The 21862-nt window shown below is 40.7% G+C and overlaps 1 protein-coding gene across 6 annotated transcripts in view; it reads right to left on the reverse strand.

Moving 5' to 3' along the window:
• Window positions 1-21862, reverse strand: part of lrp1aa (low density lipoprotein receptor-related protein 1Aa) — a 223629-nt gene that overhangs the window by 183676 nt on the left and 18091 nt on the right. For all 6 annotated transcript variants that reach the window (XM_067388716.1, XM_067388715.1, XM_067388717.1 and 3 more), the window contains exon 2: window positions 689-811. In XM_067388716.1, the coding sequence (XP_067244817.1) occupies window positions 689-811 (123 nt within the window). The remainder of the gene's footprint in view (window positions 1-688; window positions 812-21862) is intronic.

Consider the following 21862-nt stretch of genomic DNA (forward strand, 5'->3'; position numbering starts at 1 on the left):
CATAGTTTTGCTTGGAGTCGATTGTTTTATTTGTGATAATAGCACAATGAAACATGCCAAATTGTGCGACATCATTTTTGGCCAGACTGTCATACAAAGAAATGAAAAACACTTGCAAAAACAGAGAGAAACAATAAAATATAAATAACTGATTAAGCTGTAGTCAATGCATGCTTTTTCTTGTGAGCTTTTTCTTTTGCATAGTAAAATAAAACCTGTAGCTTGCCTTGTTTTACCAAATAATTTTGTCAGATAAATACATTAACCAAATTTAGTGTTTTGCTCTTCTTTTATATATAAAATTATATATATATATATATATATATATATATATATATATATATATATATATATATATATATATATATATATATATATATATATATATATATATAATATATTTTCCTCATATGTTGATGGTTAAATCGAACATATAGGGTCATTAAAAACAAATATTCCTTCTGGACATCACTTTTGCCCACTACTGGTACACTTTACTACAGAAAGTCCTCCAGCTGGGACTCAAACCAAGGACATATTGAATAAAAATGTGATGCTACAGAAAGAAATGCAGAACTGCAGTGATTACCTGAACATGCTGCAACAATTATTTGCAGACCCTGCGAGACTATCAAGGTACTCAAGGTCTAAGATGCAAATAAAACCACAGAGAAACAGTGATACGTACAGACATCTGGGGCCTCGTCCGATCCGTCCGGGCAGTCCTTCTCCCCGTCACACCGCCAGCCTTTGGAGATACACGTCACCTGATCCCTGCAAACAAATTGCTTGGGGCTGCAGGTTTTTGGAGCTACAAAAAAGAAGAGCCAAAACAAATAATGATTAAATGTGTTAACAATTCATATCAGCTATCATTTATTAGGGGAAAAAATGCATATATGTGACACATTTGTGTCCAAAATCAACTGAAATCAGACAGCCTGTATGAATGTTTGCGGTCTGGACAGTGTTTAACAGTGTACGAGGACGTCAAGTGCCGCCAGTTCACGCTAGTTGCTGATGTCTATTTCCAAACAAAATTATCGCAGCCAAGCCTATCTGCCCGCCAGACTGTTTTTCCCTAGGCTGGTCATTTCCCCTACAAGGCTGATGTCTGACTCCTGCTTGCTTTACTCTTTCTATTCTGGTCCAATAGAGTTAAAAAAGAACTATTATAATAAAAGTCAAACATTTTTAATCAACTGCTTTCTGTCACAACAGGTCAGAGAAGATACAGAGCAGGGGAACTATTTGCTGCAATATAACTTAACACAAAAACAAAGAAATGCAAGGAACGTGACAGCTTTGTAAAACACAGAAAGAGACAACATTCTCACAAAGAGAGAACCAAACTGATACAGGTCCAGTGTGTAATATTTAGGAGCATCTATTGACAGAAATGCAATATAATATACATAACTATGTTTTCTTTGGTGTATAAAGAGTTTAGATAATAAAACCATTATGTTTTCGTAAACCTTAGAATGAGTCATTTGTATCTCATACACCGCGGGTCCCCTGACATGCTAAGTCGCCGTTTTGTGCCGGCATGTTTCTACAGTAGCCCTAAATGGACAAACCGCTCTACAGAGCACATTTTGTCACTATGTTGTTGTTCTTCTTCTTCGATAATGTTTTTAGAGGCAGCTCGCATCATTACTACATTGTATACGCATGAAGAAGAAGAAGAAAAAGAAGAAGCAGTAGTAGTAGTAGTAGTAATCATTGTCTGGTTTATTAGAAATAGACAAAGAAATTTCATTGCTTGACTGGCTACTCTCTGCTGTCTCAGACATCTTTGTCCTGTGTCGGCCACAGCACTTCTTTATGTGCTCTTGAACGGGAGGAGTGAGTGGTAGACTGAGCCGTTGGTTGCAATTCGCAATCTCACAGCTAAATGCCGCAAAAATGTACACACTGCACCTTTAAATACACAAGATAATGAGATCTAAACAAGAGTCAGGTGGTGAACATAATCTGTAACTAAGGGAACAAATGAGAACATGCTCAGAAATCATGACAACAATACAGTAAATCGTCTGTACGATTTAGCAACTCGAGGGAATTAATCAGTAAATCGTCTGTATGATTTAGTAAATCGAGGGAACGAATCAGTAAATCATCTGTACGATTTAGCAAATCGAGGGAATGAATCAGTAAATCGTCTGCATGATTTAGCAAATCGAGGGAACGAATCAGTAAATCATCTGTACGATTTAGCAAATCGAGGAAACAAATCAGTAAATCGTCTGCACGATTTAGCAAATCGAGGGAATGAATCAGTAAATTGTCTGCATGATTTAGCAAATCGAGGGAACGAATCAGTAAATCATCTGTACGATTTAGCAAATCGAGGGAATGAATCAGTAAATCGTCTGTACGATTTAGCAAATCGAGGAAACTAATCAGTAAATCGTCTGCATGATTTAGCAAATCGAGGGAATGAATCAGTAAATCGTCTGTACGATTTAGCAAATCGAGGGAACGAATCAGTAAATCGTCTGTACGATTTAGCAAATCGAGGGAACGAATCAGTAAATCGTCTGTACGATTTAGCAAATCGAGGGAACGAATCAGTAAATCGTCTGTACGATTTAGCAAATCGAGGAAACTAATCAGTAAATCGTCTGCATGATTTAGCAAATCGAGGGAATGAATCAGTAAATCGTCTGTATGATTTAGCAAATTGAGGGAACGAATCAGTAAATCGTCTGTACGATTTAGCAAATCGAGGGAACGAATCAGTAAATCGTATGCACGATTTAGCAAATCGAGGGAATGAATCAGTAAATCGTCTGCACGATTTAGCAACTTAAGGGAATGAATCAGTAAATCGTCTGTATGATTTAGCAAATCGAGGGAATGAATCAGTAAATCGTCTGTACGATTTAGCAAATCGAGGGAACGAATCAGTAAATCGTATGCACGATTTAGCAAATCGAGGGAACGAATCAGTAAATCGTCTGTACGATTTAGCAAATCGAGGGAATGAATCAGTAAATCGTCTGTACGATTTAGCAAATCGAGGGAATGAATCAGTAAATCGTCTGTACGATTTAGCAAATCGAGGGAACGAATCAGTAAATCGTATGCACGATTTAGCAAATCGAGGGAACGAATCAGTAAATCGTATGCACGATTTAGCAAATCGAGGGAACGAATCAGTAAATCGTCTGTACGATTTAGCCAATCGAGGGAACGAATCAGTAAATCGTCTGCACGATTTAGCCAATCGAGGGAACGAATCAGTAAATCGTCTGCACGATTTAGCAAATCGAGGGAACGAACCAGTAAATCGTCTGTATGATTTAGCAAATTGAGGGAACGAATCAGTAAATTGTCTGCATGATTTAGCAAATCGAGGGAACGAATCAGTAAATTGTCTGCACAATTTAGCCAAGCGAGGGAACGAATCAGTAAATTTTCTGCACTATTTAGCAAATCGAGGGAACGAATCAGTAAATCGTCTGCACGATTTAGCAAATCGAGGGAACGAATCAGTAAATTTTCTGCACGATTTAGCAAATCGAGGGAACGAATCAGTAAATCGTCTGCACGATTTAGCAAATCGAGGGAATGAATCAGTAAATCGTCTGCATGATTTAGCAAATCGAGGGAACGAATCAGTAAATCATCTGTACAATTGAACAAATTGAGGGAACGAATCAATAAATTGTCTGCATGATTTAGCAAATCGAGGGAACAAATCAGTAAATCATCTGTACAATTGAACAAATCGAGGGAACGAATCAGTAAATCGTCTGCACGATTTAGCAAATCGAGGGAACAAATTGATAAATCCTGCGCACGATTGAGCAAATCGAGGGAACAAACTGCGCACAATTTACTTTTTTTCTTGCATGTCATGTGCCGGGCTCCCTAGCATTATGTTCTGAAAAGAAAGAGGTGTGGCTGAGAGACATTACAAAAGAGAAAAGGTCAGAGGAATATCACTGGAAAAAGAAGGGTTATGATCAGGCAAGAGCTTTATGAACCGTGTTAATTTCCAGTGTGTGGAAAGACCGAAGTGGAAGGCATGAAAATGGATGCTGAGGTTGTGTTGTTTCTGCTGCATAAGCTAGTAACATTGGTTTTGAGTGTGTGTTGCTGGCAACTAACAACCAACTCTTGCTTGTATATACTCGTGTGTACTGTATGTTCGTTTTTTGTTCTTCCTTGTCGTTCGTTCGTCATCTTCGCTTAATTTTTCACAAAGCTTTAATTTGCTTTGCTTCAGCAAAGGGTAATTCATAGGGTCAAATAGAACCTGCATTAATGTCGCTATTTTTTAAACTGCTTTAAAGTGAGATTGCATCAATACCTGGCCTACAGTTCTGTCTGTGCAATTTTCTAAATTGTATTGAACATGAATCATAACTGATGGAGTTAATTTTCTTCAGTATCAGTGAAACGTTCAACTGAAAACCCCAGCAGTGATTTATAAAGATGTCTCAATTAGAAATCTATATTAGTGAATATAGGATGCTGTGTTTTTGCTAATAAATAAGACTCTACAAGACATTTGTCACTTTTCGATATGTGCAGTCTGCAACAAAATGCCCTGCATTGCAGTAAACTCACGCCTCTTCTTAAGATGTAATCTTTATTTGAAATAGTATCTTTTGTAACATTATAAATGTCTTTCACTTTTGATCAATTTAATGTCCATTTATTTCTTTAAAAATATACAAATATATTACTGACCACAAACTTTTGAACGGTAGTGTATAGCCATTTTGCATTTGAAATAGAAAAAAGCAACACACACACACACACACTCACACACACAAATCAATTCTTTTTACCTTTTTCTTCTTTTTACCCATACAAAATCACACAAAAATGAGCTATTATTTGTTGACATGTCAAGAATCAGCTTCATAAGTCAGGGAGGAGAATGCATTTACCTTATATAAGTCAGGGAGGAGAATGCATTTACCTTATATAAGTCAGGGAGGAGAATGCATTTACCGATTTACCTTAGTTCTCAACCAGTTTCATTAAGTGCACATCAACAAGACAGAAGACTGAGCAAGCTGCGAGCTTCAGTATTGTATGTACCCTTGACTTTAGAAAACATTCCTGAGTTAAGATTTCTAGAAAACCCAGACTGACTCAGTAACAAAAAACTGTTTTGCAGACTGACATGAAAGATGCCAAGCAACCAGTCACTTATCTTTGAAATATATTGTAAAATAATGATTCATCTCAGAGTTGGTTAGGTTCAAGGTTTAGTACTCATTATTGAAGAAATGTTTGACATGCCTAATGGAGAAAACAAATGGAAAAGGTATTTCCAGGAGCCAGGCCACTACAAAAGGGGGTTGTGAGTGCTGAGCTCTTTCCCCCTCTCTCCTGACTGTACGCGTTTCGAGTCAGACCAGCGTGCCTTGGCACATCCAGGTCAGTGTTCCCACACCAGTGCCAGTGATGCAATGAGTCTAGAGGCCATCAAAGGATATCTTGTTCTGGTTTGGCTGCAGAAGGTGCAAAAATGTGACCGCTTTTCATTGGTTGACTATTTGGAATCAAGTGTGAATTCATTCCAGACCAGCTTCTCAAAAGCTCTATAAAGGCCTCAAGTCTGCTATAGGCACAAACATCTAGAAAACCAGAGCTGACTATCAAATGCAACTTCCTCCACAACACTTGAGTTTCCACCATCAGCTCCTGCAGATTTAGTGAGCTTCTACATTATACTATAAAAGAAAAAACATTATGCAGACTTATGGACAGATTTGGGTTATTTTCGACCAACTCTGGTTGCGTACAATAAGATTTGAGTTTACGACAGTTAGGCCTCTTATGATTTAAAATACATTAAAGTTGGCATGAATCAGAAGTTATGATGGTCTTTTCTTCTCAATTGTGGCGTACAGTATATCCAAGCGAAACAGCTTCTGGAACAAGAAAAAATATAGGGCGGGGCTTGATTTTGTCCGTGTGAAATTGATTGGATGGTTGTGGTTTGCTATTTGTGGATGATTGACAGGTTGCTCCGCCTGAGATGTCACTGCAAGAGGGAGGGGAAGTTATTCTGATCAAAGATTATGAGGCACATAAATTTAAAACAATAATGATGTGCACGGATAAAACATTTATAATAAATACTGCAATATTCCATAAAAAAACAAAACAAGAAATGTCCATTTTGATTTCATGGTAAATTTAAAACCTTAGTTGATTTGCAATCAAAATAGTTGATCCAAAATAGACTCAAGTTTAAAAATGGGGAATATTATGCTAATTGCTCAAATGTCTGAAGCTTTTAAGTAAAATGTATAATATGCTGACATTCTGACATGTTTTAAAGGAGTCATGAACTGTGTTGTTTTATTGTTTTATAATGTTTCCTGGGGTGCACTTATAATGTTAGTATGATTTTTACATCAAAAATTGCCATAATTTAGAAATAAAAGGCATTTTCCCTACCCTGATTTTATCCTCTGATTTGAACGCTCTGTTTTAATGGGCGTGTCTGCTGTGAGACTTCAGTGGAAACGCCCACTGCTGTGATTGGCTAACGTCTTTGCAATATGAAATAGCTAAGTATTACTCTCTCAAAAACTTTAGCACATTTTTACTATTACAGCTCTCAAGGTTATCTAATCATGAAAAGTGTTGATTATAGTATTACATTTAGATCTATGGCATTTAGATCGTGGCATGAAAGGTTGCAGTGATGAACATTGTAGTCGATCACAGACATGTTGTTGAGCTCATGAAAACAGTGAACTCGTCATTGCAACTCAATTTCTGCACACTAACACATGCTTTCATCATAACTAACAGTGCAAACGCCATATAACTATGAGATTCGTTGAATAAAACGCGAGTCCAGAACTCAGTCACTGATAAACTCACTCTGATTGATTGACAGCTCCAGCGATTATAAAGGCAGCGTTCTTTGAACGCTTTCTTTATATAATTTAATCACCATTTAAATAACAGATTATTTTCATCCTACTAAGAGAAACAAGGTGAAGTTGAGCGTTTAGTTACTGGTTTGATTTACTGACACACAAACAAACAATATCTGACTGTACATGAATCATTAATATCAGATCAGGCATTAAAATTAACACAATTACTGACATGTTGTTGCATTACTGTTGAGTCCATATTGCAAAGCCTGTGCCGAAATGCAATTGATGTACCAAAGAATCCACAGTGAATACAAATAAATAAAGCTCAACTGAGACATTCACATTGTTGGAAATAAATATCGATATTCCTAGCATTAGGATCCTTTGAAAGGTAATGTTATTTTAGTCTTGCATCGCTCTTCTCTCCTCCTCATCTCACTTACACTAATGTTTCAATGAGGCATTGATTTCTTCTGCGGAGGCGGAGTTTCACCTATCTAGATTCCAGGATCAGTTGTTCGCTGGGTCTGGTGTCCATAAAAGCTTTTATTGGACTAACAAGGAAGTTTTCAGTTCTGATACTTATAGAATATTCTTATAGTATGCTGACAAGTTGATTTCTCAATTCTGAACCCTTTAACTTTCAAAAATGTTAGTGGCAGGAAATAGAAACAAATCCACACATTTTTCAACGAATGTTGGAATCACTGAGCTCCCATTGATTCTGTTTCTCTTTAAGGTGGCCACACTGACACACTGTTTATTTATTTTTTATATTGTATATATTTACTTAAATAAGTTTGACCAGTGGTTATTTCAGAGCATTCCTGGGCTGCAAAGACATGAAGGGTGTCTTTATGTGGGTTTCTGACAGTGAGGGAAAGCGCACACATATACACATACACTACCACAAAACTAAAGACCTACTGCTACTATTAAGACACACAGTATATAAATGCTGAAGGAACATCTTAAATTCTATTTTACTAGTATTGTCACAGTCCTGACTCTACACTCTTTTAACACCATCAATGGATTTACTGTTCATTTTTTCTCTCTTCTGGCTAATTTTATCTCAGCGATTCTAACATTCTTTGCACATACTAACTGAGATACTTGGATCCACACACTGAGGCCCTAGAGGAGTCTGCATACACACTGCTGAAGTCAACTGCAGCTGTAATGGCAGTGGAATAAATGGAAGCATTTACATGGCATCATAAATCAGACACTATAACCAGCAGCAGCCGCCCGACTGCCGGCCAGGAAGAGGAAGTGGTTAGGAGGTTATCTGCCACAATTCACTAAGACTCATCTTTGGAGAGTCTGACTCAATAATGAGGTTAAATAAACCTTCAACAAAAAAGGTGAAAGTTGTCAACAGTCTCTTTGGTGTATCTTTGATTCTCAGTTATATGCAGTATTAGAATATTCTGACACAGCTCAAATGTTAATATCACTCTATAAAGGCCTGAAAAATTAAAAATTAAAAAAGAATCAGAGTCCACACCACAACTATAATGATAATGACGCAAAAAAAACATTTACTCAGGTTTTTTCAGATCTGTATAAATGTCTTTGTTTTGCTGAACACGAAGAATGTCTGTAACCAAGCAGATCTCGCCCCCCATTTACTACCATAGTATTTATTTTTCCTATTATGGTAGTTAATGCGGGGCGAGATCTGCTTGGTTGCAAACGTTCTTCCAAATATCTTCCTTTCATATTTAAAGTAAATTTTCATTTTTGGGTGAACTATGCCTTTAATAAACAAAACGCTGATGTAGGGCTGGGCGATATATCACATGCGATGCGATTGAAGGTGATTCCTCTGCGATAATGAACGCGATATTGCGTAGCTTGTCAGTGAACTACGGCTCTGTCTATTAAATGCCGCTCCATTTGAAAGCAGGTGATGGCGATTTAGTGGTAATCAGGGAACCGGCTTTACTGACGAAATGTAGCTCTAATATAGTTCTCATTATACACTGCCTCCAAAAGTCTGGAAACACTCTAGAATAGTGGTGTTTTGGACAATATTGGCATGAATCCTTTTTAATTTGTGATAATTTTCCACTGATAAGGGACAACACAAACTACGAAAACATTTTATTACATAAAAAGTTTATACATAGAAAAAACTTACATTTTCGATTCATCAAAATATCCAGCTATCTGACCTAAACTGGGTTCTGATTGGCTCATTGTATTCTAAACTTAATTGGCAATCAATTGTTGAAGCTATTAAGGTGTGCTGACCCAAAAATCTTTTACAAGTCTGGGCCAAGTTTAAACCAGTAACCAGCATCACAGCTGACAAAGGGGCATGTCTGACTTTGACATGTGTATATTGCCATTATTATGTAATCAAAATGAAAATTATTATCGCTGGTCTTCAATGATAATGTCAAGTTACTGTAATGTATTTGCACCAAAAAATGATAAGGATTTATGCTGATATCTTCCAAAACCACACTTTGCCAGGGGTGTTTCCAAACCTTTGGAGGGCAGTGTAGTTATCGTTCTTGGCGTGAGTGGGACTTGATGTCATTAATTATTCATTTGTCAGTATAACTGCATAACAATGTTTAAAATTCTGTCCATGAAAGTTGAACCACTAAATCTCCACTGGGTTTTATTGATTCCATTTCAGGATAAACAAGCTAAAAGTTTGGGTTTATCTGTACATTTAACTATAAAATTCAATAGTCTACAAAGGGGGGCAATGATATTTCAATGTTACTTATCGTATATAAATGAACAATAAATGTTTATGTAGCATTCGTTGAATTAAAATTTACAAAAATTGTGTCCAAACTTGGTGATTCAACACTTTTTTCTTCCTTTTTGGAGAGAAACAGGCATAACTGTCATTAAAATAATGTCACACGTTCAGTTAAATAAAGTTTATGGTTTTGATACCAATATAGATTTCAAGATGTGCTCAGATTTGTTACTGAACACATTTTAAATGTATAATAATAATGATCATTTTCTTTATGCATGATATAATATTCTTTTTTGTCTCATAATATTGGGCTGACAACATCTTCAGTATGTTGAGAATAAAAGAAGCTATGCTCATATGGTAGAACTCGAGCAAAGAGTACATGCAAATACAGAAAAGCTCTAACTACTGCTGAAAAATAAAGATAGATAGAATTAAGCTAAAGTAAAGTAACCTCATTAAAGATAATCAAAGACATTCATCACAGAAGAAACACTGAATTACTCTTGAAGATGAGCAATGATTGCCCCGTCTGGAGTCTCTAAAGTAGGTGAACAGTGAATAACATTGTGAGTAATAGGCTGCAGTTTGCAGACGGCATGCGACTGTAATTACATTACGAATATAGAAAATTGGATCTGAGCAAAGGAAAAGAACAATAAAGGAGAGAATAATAATGTATGAAGAGAACAAATGGAGTGTTGGAGACTTGAGAGCGCAGCGCAGAGGAATGTCACACATGCAATCAATCAGGGTTGTGTGAACTGAGAATGCCTTTTAAATTACAGTTTCATTCCTGAATTTGAACTAAGGAAGAAAACAGGACGCAGAAATCCTAGTCAGATTAAACCAGGAATTAAAAAGGCCTGCAGTTCATCGACATTCGCATATCTGCTGTGTGTCATTTTAATTAGAAAAAGAAAGTTGAGTGCAACGTTTCTAGTCTTACTGGATATGAGTCTATTTCAAATTCTCAACTTGTTCTTCCTCTAAAGGCCGGAACACACCAAGCCGACGGTCGGCCGTCGGGCAGTTTTTCTTCGTCGGCCGACTAAGTTTCCTCGGTGTGTTCTGCACCGTCGGCTGAAGTTGGTCCTCGTCGGCTTTGTTTCGGCCGATTCGAAATGTTGAATCGGCGTTGGACCTCGTCGGGCCGTCGGGCCATATGATCATTCTGATTGGCTGTTCAGCTAGCGAACCAGTGCATGAGAAAAGAAAAACGGAAGTGACGAAGCAAGTAAACGACGAAGTCAAGAGGGAACACACATTGTTTACCTTAGGTACGTGAAAGACATGGCTATCTGGAACGAGGCAAGTGAAGACGAATTGATCAACATGATCCAGGAAAGGCCGGGTTTGTATGACATTACGGAAAAATGTTATGTCAACCGTGTGCTGAAAGCTGAACTGTGGCGTGAGATCGAAAATAAACTCGTCATATCAGGTAAGATTTCCTTTTTGGCAATTGAGAAAGCTTGTTTGTAATTGTTCAATAGTCCATAGTAAAACTAATATAACCATTTTAGTGTTTTGTGTGTACCAAACTAAGTTTGTTTATGGAAACAGACAGTAATTAATATGTGCTGTGCTAGCATCTCATATTTCATAATAATATTAAAGTTAATCAAATTGTTAATAATATAATTAACAATACAGCAAAAAGTAACATTTGTTGGCATAACAAATACTCATTAAAGTGACAAAATAAGCAGCCATAACACTTAATGCTTACAAAATTTTACTTTGTCCCTCAGAAAAAGAGCTCAAGAAGCGGTGGGATTCATTGCGAACCCAATACATGCGTTATAAGAAACAAGGACCCTCAGGAAGTTCTGGAGCTCAGAAGACTGGCAGGCAGCAATGGATCCTGAACCGCCTGCAGTTTCTAGAGCCTCACACAAAAGGAAGGAGAGCACTTCAAATCTAATGATCATGGTAAATAAACAAATATATTTATATTTATTTATTTATTTATTGTTTAATTTCAGAATAAAATAAACATTTTGCTTTTTGTAAGATGGCAAGTGCTTCTTTAAAAGAGTCTATTCACAAGTAACTCCGCATATTAAGTCAAGCCATTACATTAACTTGTCACATTTGTATCTTATGTTTTTTAAGGAACCTGCGGCTGATAGTGATTCCTGTTCACCCTCAGATGGTACCAACAGTGACACCTGGACTGGCACCCATGAAGACCCCAGCTTCAGTGATGCTGACCTACGGTCAAGTACACCCTTGGCTGAATCCACCATCTGTGGAACTGAGTCCACAGCCATGAGAAAGGACCATTTGCAAAGCTCCAACATAAAACCAAAGCCTCCAGGGAAGCGCAGGAAGATGCAAGACGAATCCTCCAGCGAGGAATCCACAAACTTGATGCGCACCATCGGCAAAACTCTGGAAAAGTTGGCATCACAGGAAAACACCAATGATGCCATCTCAGCTTACTGCAAAAATCTTGAACACAGAATGCGGAATTTGCCACCACATCTACTGCCACATTTCCAGCATGAGGTTGATAATTGCATTTTCAAATATTCAGTGGGCCACAACCATGCACTGGATGCATCTTCCAATCAGTATACACACTTGTAATTTTTTATGTAGCAAAATTGTAAACAGATATTGTAGCATTTAGTAAATATGTCACGCTTAGTTGTACGTTATATTAGAGTACTTATGCAAAGTTTATATTTCTGTACATTTTATTTATTTTAAATACCAACTGTTGATATTTTTCTGTAAATTACCTTAATGCTATTTTTGCACATTTGAAAATAAAACACTGACTTTGTGTAAAAGGTACTTCACTGTTCTTTATGTAAAAAAAAAAATCACAAAACACAATGATGTAAAAATATAAACTTTATTTTGCAAATTCACACCATTGTTATAAAACATAAACCAAGGTCAAGGGAAAGAAACAAGTTTGCTACATGCTTATATTTTGCCCCACTGAAAGGGCACTGCACCGGTGTCCGAATTAAAGTACTGGCACAGTTTATCCCTGAGCTGTTTGGCGTGTGTTGTACTGTTGGTTGTGCGTGGCAGAGAGGCCTGCTGTAGGCCAGGGTCTTCTCTCCATCTTCCAGGGACAGTGTCATGATCTTGTTCTTCCTGGTCGATTCCTGCCATGTACACTTCACAGCACTCTTTGCGCAGAAAGTTGTGCAGAGCACAGCAAGACAAAACAATGTCCTCCACTTTGGCAGTGCTTTGAATATTAATGGTGGTTAGTAGGACGCGAAAACGATTTGCCAGGATGCCAAATGCATTTTCAACCACCCTTCGAGCTCGTGAAAGTCTGTAATTGAATATGCGTTGCTCTACAGACAGCTTGCGGTTCGGGTATGGCTTCATGAGGTATTCCTTTAAGGGGAATGCCTCATCAGCCACAATGCAGTAAGGGGCCAGCTGGTCTGATTCAGGAAGTGGTGCAGGTGCAGGAATGTTGGATGTTCTTTTCTCCAAGGCATCCTGCAATGAGCATCCCCCAAACACTCCACCATCTGAAATGCGCCCGTTGCAGCCCACATCAACATACAGAAATCTGTAGTTGCTGTCTACCAGTGCCATAAGCACTATTGAGAATGTATGCTTGTAGTTGAAGAATTTAGATCCAGATCCTGGAGAGGACGAATGTTAATGTGCTTTCCATCCAGAGCACCCAGGCAATTTGGGAAATGCCACTGATTCTGGAATCCAACGGCTACTTGCTGCCACTCTTCCACTGTGTCTGGGCACTAAAAAACAATATAATTAAAAGAAATTAGTTTAACTCGTCAGACCATTAATAACTCAGTGATTTTGACATTCTTGAATTAACCCTGCAAAAGCCCACTTCTGCAGAATTACAACATCACTTTCAAAAATTTAAAAAAAAATGCCTGCAAATGTTTTTTTCTCTCAAGATCACATTTACATAGTTAATGGGTTCTATTGTTCGTCCCTCACAATGCTATTGGGTTGAAGAAGTGTTTATAGGTCAGCATTAGGCTCTTTATGTTTTGGATTTTGGGGAGATGCCTGTTGCATTGTTCAGGGACAGGTATGAATGGTCTTGAATATGAACCTGTAAGTGCTCTGGGGGATGAATGTGTTCTTTTAGTATGATAAGTAGAGAGCATAATAGGCCAGCCAGACTGTATTGTTTGAATGTAGTAGTGGAATTTTATTTGCATTGAAATTATAATTTGATGGATAATACTTAGATCTCTGCCCTCGACACATGGTCTACCATCCTGTCTATTCTTTCAGTTTATCTACTACAATATAAGACCCTAAAATTACCCTTATTAAAATGTAAAAAAACTGAAAAATCTTTAATTTCTACATCAGAGGCCTCTAAAACAATATCTGAGAGATCAAAAAAATTGCTCATTTTTGGGCTAAAACAAAAAACATTAAACAGATACATGTATACCTTTAGGTATTTCTCTTTTAAGACTTGGTAGATTGCTGCACAGGTTTCAGGAACAAATTGCTGAATTGTGGACATTCCCACCCGAATTGGTAAGAAAGGCTCTTGAAGCTTTCTCCTGCAAAGATTACAAACACATAACTCCACTATTAATTTTCCACACCTTTTACAGAGTCAAATCTAACACTTTTAATGCATTTGTACTACACTACATTAAAGCAAATATTTTTTTTATCAGTTATTAAAGACATTGTGCTACAAACAACCATAATAATGTTTTATACATTGTGTCTTTTTAAAGTAGGCTACAACTGGATACAAAATAATAAAATTCTTTTCACTTTTATAATGCTTCATAATACACCAAAATAAACACAACTGAAAAGGTGTTTTAATGAAATGTTCAAACAACGAATAACCTTACCTGTTGCCAAGAACCGTAGTGTAATCATCAGACGTTCCCCCACGGAGATACAATCCCGGTAGTTCGTGTTTGTTCTCTGTATGATTGGACTAATAAGTTCTTTTAACATGTGAAATTGAGTGGGAAAAAGCCGAGCGAAATTTTTAAAACCACAAGTTTCCTGTAACTCGAGCTCTCGACACAGGTTCGGGGAAAGCACCTTGGGCCTGTCTCTGGAGTATCCATGGTTTCACCCATTTAGTGCGCTTTCTCCGTATTTTTCTCATCCGCTTCTTCTTTTCCTCTTCCACAAGCAAAAGACCAAGGGCTGACAAAGCCAGTGCCATTTGCAACGTGTCGGACATTTTTGAAATAACACGAATCCGTATGTGATGAGCGAGAACTGGTTTTTCATGCACCTTTGTTTATGTTTTGTATCCCTGTAGCTCTTCCGGTCTCCCTAGCAACGAACCATAGCAACGAACACAAACTACTGCCACCTGCTGGCATGGAAAGGCATTTCATCTCACGCAGGCGCAGAACGGACGTGCTATTTGGCCGTCGGCTGTCGAACGTCGGCTTGGTGTGTCAGGGCAACTTTGGACCCAGACGCTGCCGACGCCAGCCGACGCCAGCCGACCCCGCAGTCTGCTTTCGTCGCCACTAGTTCGTCGCCGTCGGCTTGGTGTGTTCCGGCCTTAAAACAACTTTCGATTCCTGGCAATTATTCACCTAACTCAAGTCATCACATAATATCCATTTCAGCATCAGCTCTTTTCTCTCAGTGTCCAAAACGCTTCGATCAAAGATTTGGTCTTTCTAAACCCCGCCTTTCTGAGAGCTGCTCTGCTGTGATTGGTCAGAAACCAAACGCTCATTATCATATCTGAATCTCAGCTCTTGATTCACAGTGATACGAACAGTAACGATGGCGTCGGTTTTATTGTATCAGTCTTATCAAAGTGGATTTGCTTTGGCAGCAGAAAACAGCGACATGAACAACATGAACCAAACTCTTCCAGTCTCAGATACAACTACAGTGTTTGAGGGCGGGGCAAAGAGACGCTGTTCAGCCAATCAAGACCATAGACTGGCAACAAAGGGAAAAGAAATAACTCAAAGTCAAGCTGGGACTCCCTGCTCCAAAATAAAACTACAAACTAAGGTGGAAAACAAAAATGTGGTGATGTGGCTGTGAAGAAACTCCATTTATCTGCACTTTGATCTTTGAAGGTTTGCAGACCTTTTACATTCACAAACAGCTCTATTACACAGTACATGGAAGGCAATATCTCGAAAGCTTAATAGGGATAATTTAAAAACTGCTTAAGTTATATAAATTAGTTTCTTAGCTTTATTAGTTGTTTTTAGTTTAATTGCACAACACATTGAGTCTGTTTGATTGTCACCAAATTTGACTCTACTTTAAAACATTTAACATTGAACTCTGCCTTAAAACATTACTGACCAATCCTACCTTAAAGTCCCCCTGTGGTGAAAATCAAGTGTTTAAAGGGTTAGTTCACCCAAAAATGAAAATTCTGTCATTTATTACTCTCTCTCATGTCGTTCCACACCCATAAGACCTTCGTTCATCTTCAGAACATAAATTAAGATATTTTTGATGAAATCTGATGGCTCTGTGAGGCCTGCATAGGGAGCGATGACATTTCCTCTCTCAAGATCCATTAATGTACTAAAAACATATTTAAGTCAGTTCATGTGAGTACAGTGGTTCAATATTAATATTATAAAGCCACAAGAATATTTTTGGTGCGCCAAAAAAAACGAAATAACGTATTTAGTGATGGCCGATTTCAAAACAATGTTTCAGGAAGCTTCGGAGCACAAATGAATCAGTTCATTTGATTGAGATCACGTGTCAAACTGCCAACGGCTGAAATCAAGTGACATTGGCGCTCCAAACAGCTGATTCGATACACTGATTAATTTATGCTCCGATGCTTCCTGAAGCAGTGTTTTGAAATCGGCCATCACTAAATAAGATGTTATTTAGTTTTTTTTGGCGCACCAAAAATATTCTCGTCGCTTTATAATATTAATATTGAACCACTGTACTCACATGAACTGACTTAAATATGTTTTTAGTACATTAATGGATCTTGAGAGAGGAAATGCCATTGCTCCCTATGGAGGCCTCACTGAGCCTTCGGATTTCATCAAAAATATCTTAATTTGTGTTCTGAAAATGAACGAAGGTCTTACAGGTGTGGAACAGCATGAGGGAGAGTAATAAATGACATTATTTTCATTTTTGGGTGAACTAACCCTTTAAGGTTGTTTATATATCTATCTGGTGTTTTTAATATACTTTAAAGGTCCCGTTTTTCGTGTTTTTTTTGAAGCTTTGATTGTGTTTATAGTGTGCAATATAACATGTGTTCATGTTTCGCGTGCAAAAAAACACAGTATTTTTCACATAATTTACTTATCTGTATACCGCTGTTTCCACTGTCATAAAAACGGGCTGATGGCTTCCTTGTTCTATGAAGTCCCTCCTTCAGAAATACGTAACGAGTTCTGATTGTGCCAGCGGTTCCTGTGTTGTGATTCGACAGCTCTGAGCGCACCGTGCCCGGAAAAGTCACGCCTCTTACCATAATGTGGAGATGTACGCGCTCAGTGTTATTGTAAACATGTCTTTAATTTTACCCTATCAATTTGAACAGGAATCAGACCCGGTGATTGGACTGCGGGATGAAAATAACAGCGTTTCGGCGACATGGCGACAAACACACTCTACAAACATAACTCTTGTGTATTCCTGTGGGCGGAGGTTAGTAACGTCATTAAAGAAGGAAGTAGAAGGATGTAGTCCAAACTGGCCGTTCGATGTAGGCGACTTCTGTTAAATAAAATATCTCGCTTGGCATTGAACTTTGAGCTTTAAAATTTTACAGATTTTATTTATACTCTAACAACAACATTACACACTTGTCACGGTTCGCAGATGCATCGTTTCCTTTCTGTCGCGTGTTTTGTGTTGTGACAACAGTGGGCGTGTATGTGTGTGTGTGTGTGTGTGTGTGTGTGTCCAGGCCACGTGGCTCATCAGTGGAACCAGCTGCAAGTCATCACCTCACCAGCTGCTGCTTATTCTCTCACCCCTTATAAGCTCACCTCATTCTCTTCTTCCCCGTTAGATCGTTGTTTGGTGTACTGTGCTGTGTTGTTCCGTCCTGTTCCTGCCCAGAGTTCTAGTCGTGTTTTCACCTGTTCCAGTTCGGTGTTCTTCGTGTTCTCGTTCTATGTCTGGACCTTGGATTACTTCACCAGCACTTCTCATCACAGCCACGCATCACCAGCCGACCATCTCAATCCCTGCGTCACCAGAGGCCTGCCTATTCAGTGACAGTGTGCTATTCTGTCTTCTTCATAATAAACCAGTTAACTTGCATTTGCTTCCTGTGATCAATCATGACAGAACGATCTGACCAAGGGATGGAAGCAGCGAGTAACCCGCAGACAGCGTTGGAGTTTATCAACCACAGTATTCGCAGAATGGATTCCCAAGAGCAGAATTTGAACGAGACCGGGCGGGCGGTTCAAGCTTTGGTGACGCAGATGTCCGAGCTCACCCAGCAGTTCCAGCTTCTTCGGAGTCCCGCTGCGCCGCCCACACCTGCCGTCCTCCCCCCGACATCTGAGAACGCCGCCAGTCCCGAACCTCGTCTTCCGGTGCCAGAATCCTACTCAGGTGAACCAAACTTTTGCAGAGCTTTTCTAACTCGATGTGCTATGCATTTTGCATTACAGCCTCGAACTTTCAACTCGGAGCAAAGCAAGGTGGCGTTCGTGCTCACCCTACTCACCGGGAAGGCTTCTCTTTGGGGGACGGCGGTGTGGGAGAACCAAGATCCATGCTGCGCCTCGTTCCAGGCACTCTCCGCAGAGATGAAGCGTGTTTTCGACCGGTCGGTCGCTGGGAGAGAAGCCACCAGGTTACTGGCGGAACTACGTCAAGGAGAGAAGTCGGTGTCTGATTTTTCCATCGAATTTCGCACGTTAGCGGCTGAGTGTCACTGGAACGAGGAGGCGCAGCGGGACATGTTCCTGCATGGGCTGGCTGACCGTGTCCAGAAGGAGATCTACGCGCTGGATCTTCAGACTACACTCAATGGACTCATTGATCTAGCGCTAAGAGTTGAGCTCGGCTTTCCCGGGAGGAGAGGGAAAGGCGGAGGTCCCAGGGACTTTGTTTATATTGTGGTGGAGCTGGCCATTTCGCGTACAACTGCCCGTTAAAAGGGCAAGCCCGACAGTAAGTATGGGGCTACTGTCGGGTGGGACCTCCGCCGAGAAAACCTCATCTACATCTACGCTCCTCCCAGTGAGATTGAGATGGTCGAATCACACGCACGACTGCAAAGCACTGTTGGATTCCGGGGCCGAAGGTAACTTTCTGGACAGATCTTTTGCCATTAAACTCCATATTCCATTCAACCCTCTTACCAACAGAATTGCGGTGCACGCCCTCAACGGACAGAGTCTACCCACCATCTCATACAGCACCGAGAACATCACACTCATCACCTCCGGAAACCACACCGAACTCACATCTTTCCTGATTTTTGATTCCCCCCTCACACCCATCGTTTTAGGTCACCCCTGGCTCACCAAACACAACCCCCGAGTAGACTGGACCCAGAATTCCATTGTGGCCTGGAGCAAGGAGTGTCATGAGTCTTCTCTTGTCTCTGCATGTTCGTCTGTCTCTGGTTCTGTTTTGCAGGAGGAAGCAGTGGATCTGTCTACCGTGCCCGTTGAGTACCATGATCTGAAGGAGGTGTTCAGTAAGTTCAGTAAGTAGGGCTGCTTCTCTCCCTCCGCATCGTCCCTATGACTGTGCCATAGATTTATTGCCAGGTAAATCTCCGCCTAAAAGCAAGTTATATTCACTTTCTGTTCCAGAAAGGGAGGCTATGGAGAAATATATTTCTGATTCACTGGCAACGGGGTTCATCCGCCCTTCCTCTTCTCCAGCGGAGGCGGGATTCTTTTTTGTGGGTAAGAAGGATGGATCTCTGCGACCTTGTATTGATTACCGGGGGCTGAACAACATAACGGTAAAGAATACCTATCCTTTGCCGTTAATGTCTTCAGCCTTCGAGAGGTTGCAGGGAGCATCTAAGGAATGCTTATCATTTGGTCCGCATCAGGGAGGGGGATGAATGGAAGACCGCTTTCAACACCCCTAGGGGGCACTTTGAATACTTGGTTATGCCGTTCGGGCTTTCCAACTCCCCTGCGGTCTTCCAGGCACTCGTCAACGACGTGCTGCGAGATATGGTCGATCAATTCATATATGTCTACCTGGACGACATATTGATATTTTCCTCATCTCTCCAGGAGCACGTGCAGCATGTTCGACGAGTGCTTCACAGGTTGCTAGTGAATGGGCTTTTTGTCAAGGCGGAGAAATGCGCTTTTCATGCACAGTCTGTTCCTTTCCTAGGGTACATCGTGTCGACTGAGGGAGTACGCATGGATCCTGAGAAGGTTAAGGCTGTGGTGGATTGGCCAAGTCCAGATTCCCGTAAGGCCCTACAGAGGTTTCTGGGGTTCGCCAATTTCTACCGGCGTTTCATTCGCAATTTCAGCCAACTAGCCTCACCTCTGCTTGCCTTGACCTCCCCCAGAACTACGTTCAGGTGGTCAGACACAGCTGAGGCTGTGTTTGCCAAACTGAAGGGTTGCTTCGTTTCAGCCCCCATTCTCGTTGCCCCTGATCCATCACGGCAGTTTGTGGTGGAGGTCGACGCGTCGGAGGTGGGGGTAGGTGCAGTGTTATCCCAGCGTTCTCCCGCAGACGATAAAATGCACCCGTGCGCGTTTTTTTCCCATCGTTTATCTCCTGCCGAACGTAACTACGACATTGGTAACCGGGAGTTGCTGGCAGTCAAGTTGGCTTTGGAAGAATGGCGCCACTGGTTAGAGGGTTCAGGGGTGCCTTTTATTGTATGGACCGATCATAAGAATTTGGAATATATTTGGACTGCCAAAAGATTGAACTCCAGGCAGGCTCGGTGGGCACTTTTTTTCGGACGTTTTGACTTCACTCTCTCGTATCGCCCGAGTTCTAAAAACATCAAACCTGATTCTTTATCACGCATTTTTGATCGTTCCGAACGCCCGTCTACTCCCGAGTGCATTTTACCGGAGACAGTATTGGTCTCCACACTCACATGGGAGGTTGAATCGAGGGTCAAGACGGCCTTAGAAGGCGGCCCGTGTGTCCACCGAACCGCTTATTTGTGCCGGAGGGATTACGGTCCATGGTCATCCAGTGGGGTCATTGTTCCAATGTAGCGTGTCATCCAGGGGTTAAACGCACTAAATTTCTAGTCCAACGATTCTGGTGGCCCCGTATGGCTCGGGACGTCCGCGATTTTGTGTTGGCTTGCTCAGTTTGTGCCGTTGGTAAGACTTCCAATCGTTCCCCGGATGGGTTGCTCCAACCGCTGCCAGTCCCTTCGAGACCCTGGTCCCACATCTCGCTAGATTTTATCACCGCCCTCCCACCCTCCCAGGGGCACACAGTTGTTTTGACCGGATTGGACCGGTTCTCGAAGGCGGCTCATTTTATCCCCTTGCCCAAATTACCATCAGCCAAGGAGACAGCGGTTATTGTCGTGGACCACGTCTTTCGGCTTCATGGCCTCCCGATGGACGTGGTTTCCGACAGGGGTCCCCAATTTGTGTCAAAATTTTGGCAAGAGTTTTGTAGATTGCTGGGGGCGACTGTCAGTTTATCCTCAGGGTTTCATCCCCAGAGCAATGGTCAAACTGAGAGAGCCAATCAAGATTTGGAGCGAACGTTGCGATGTTTAGTCTCCAAGAATCCTTCCTCCTGGAGCCAGCAACTTTCAATGGTGGAGTACGCCCACAATACGTTACCAGTGTCGTCCACGGGCCTGTCACCGTTTGAGTGTAGTGTAGGTTACCAGCCATCTATTTTTCCTAGTCTGGAATCCGAGGTCGCGGTCCCCTCTGCCCACGCCTTTGTCCAGAGGTGTCACCGCACTTGGACGAGAGCCCGTGAGACTCTTCTCCAAGTGAGGGAGCGCACCAAGGCCAAGGCCGATCGCCTCCCGTATACGTCGTGGGTCAAAAAGTGTGGCTTTCTACCAAGAATATTCCTCTCCGATCCGTCTCTAACAAACTTGCTCCCAAATTTATTGGTCCATTTACTGTCACCAAAATCATTAGTCCGGTGGCAGTCCGCCTTAAACTTCCTCCGGCGTACAGGAGGATTCATCCCGCCTTCCATGTCTCTAAAATTAAGCCCGTGTTTCATTCCAACATTAATCCGCCAGCCCCGGTTCCCCCACCTCCGCGACTCGTAGACGGGGAACCATCCTATTCGGTCAACCGTATTCTGGACTCTAGGCGGAGGGGACGCGGATTTCAGAACTTGGTGGACT

The sequence above is a fragment of the Chanodichthys erythropterus genome, chromosome 6, assembly GCF_024489055.1.
Source record: "Chanodichthys erythropterus isolate Z2021 chromosome 6, ASM2448905v1, whole genome shotgun sequence".
Taxonomy (NCBI): Eukaryota; Metazoa; Chordata; class Actinopteri; order Cypriniformes; family Xenocyprididae; genus Chanodichthys; species Chanodichthys erythropterus.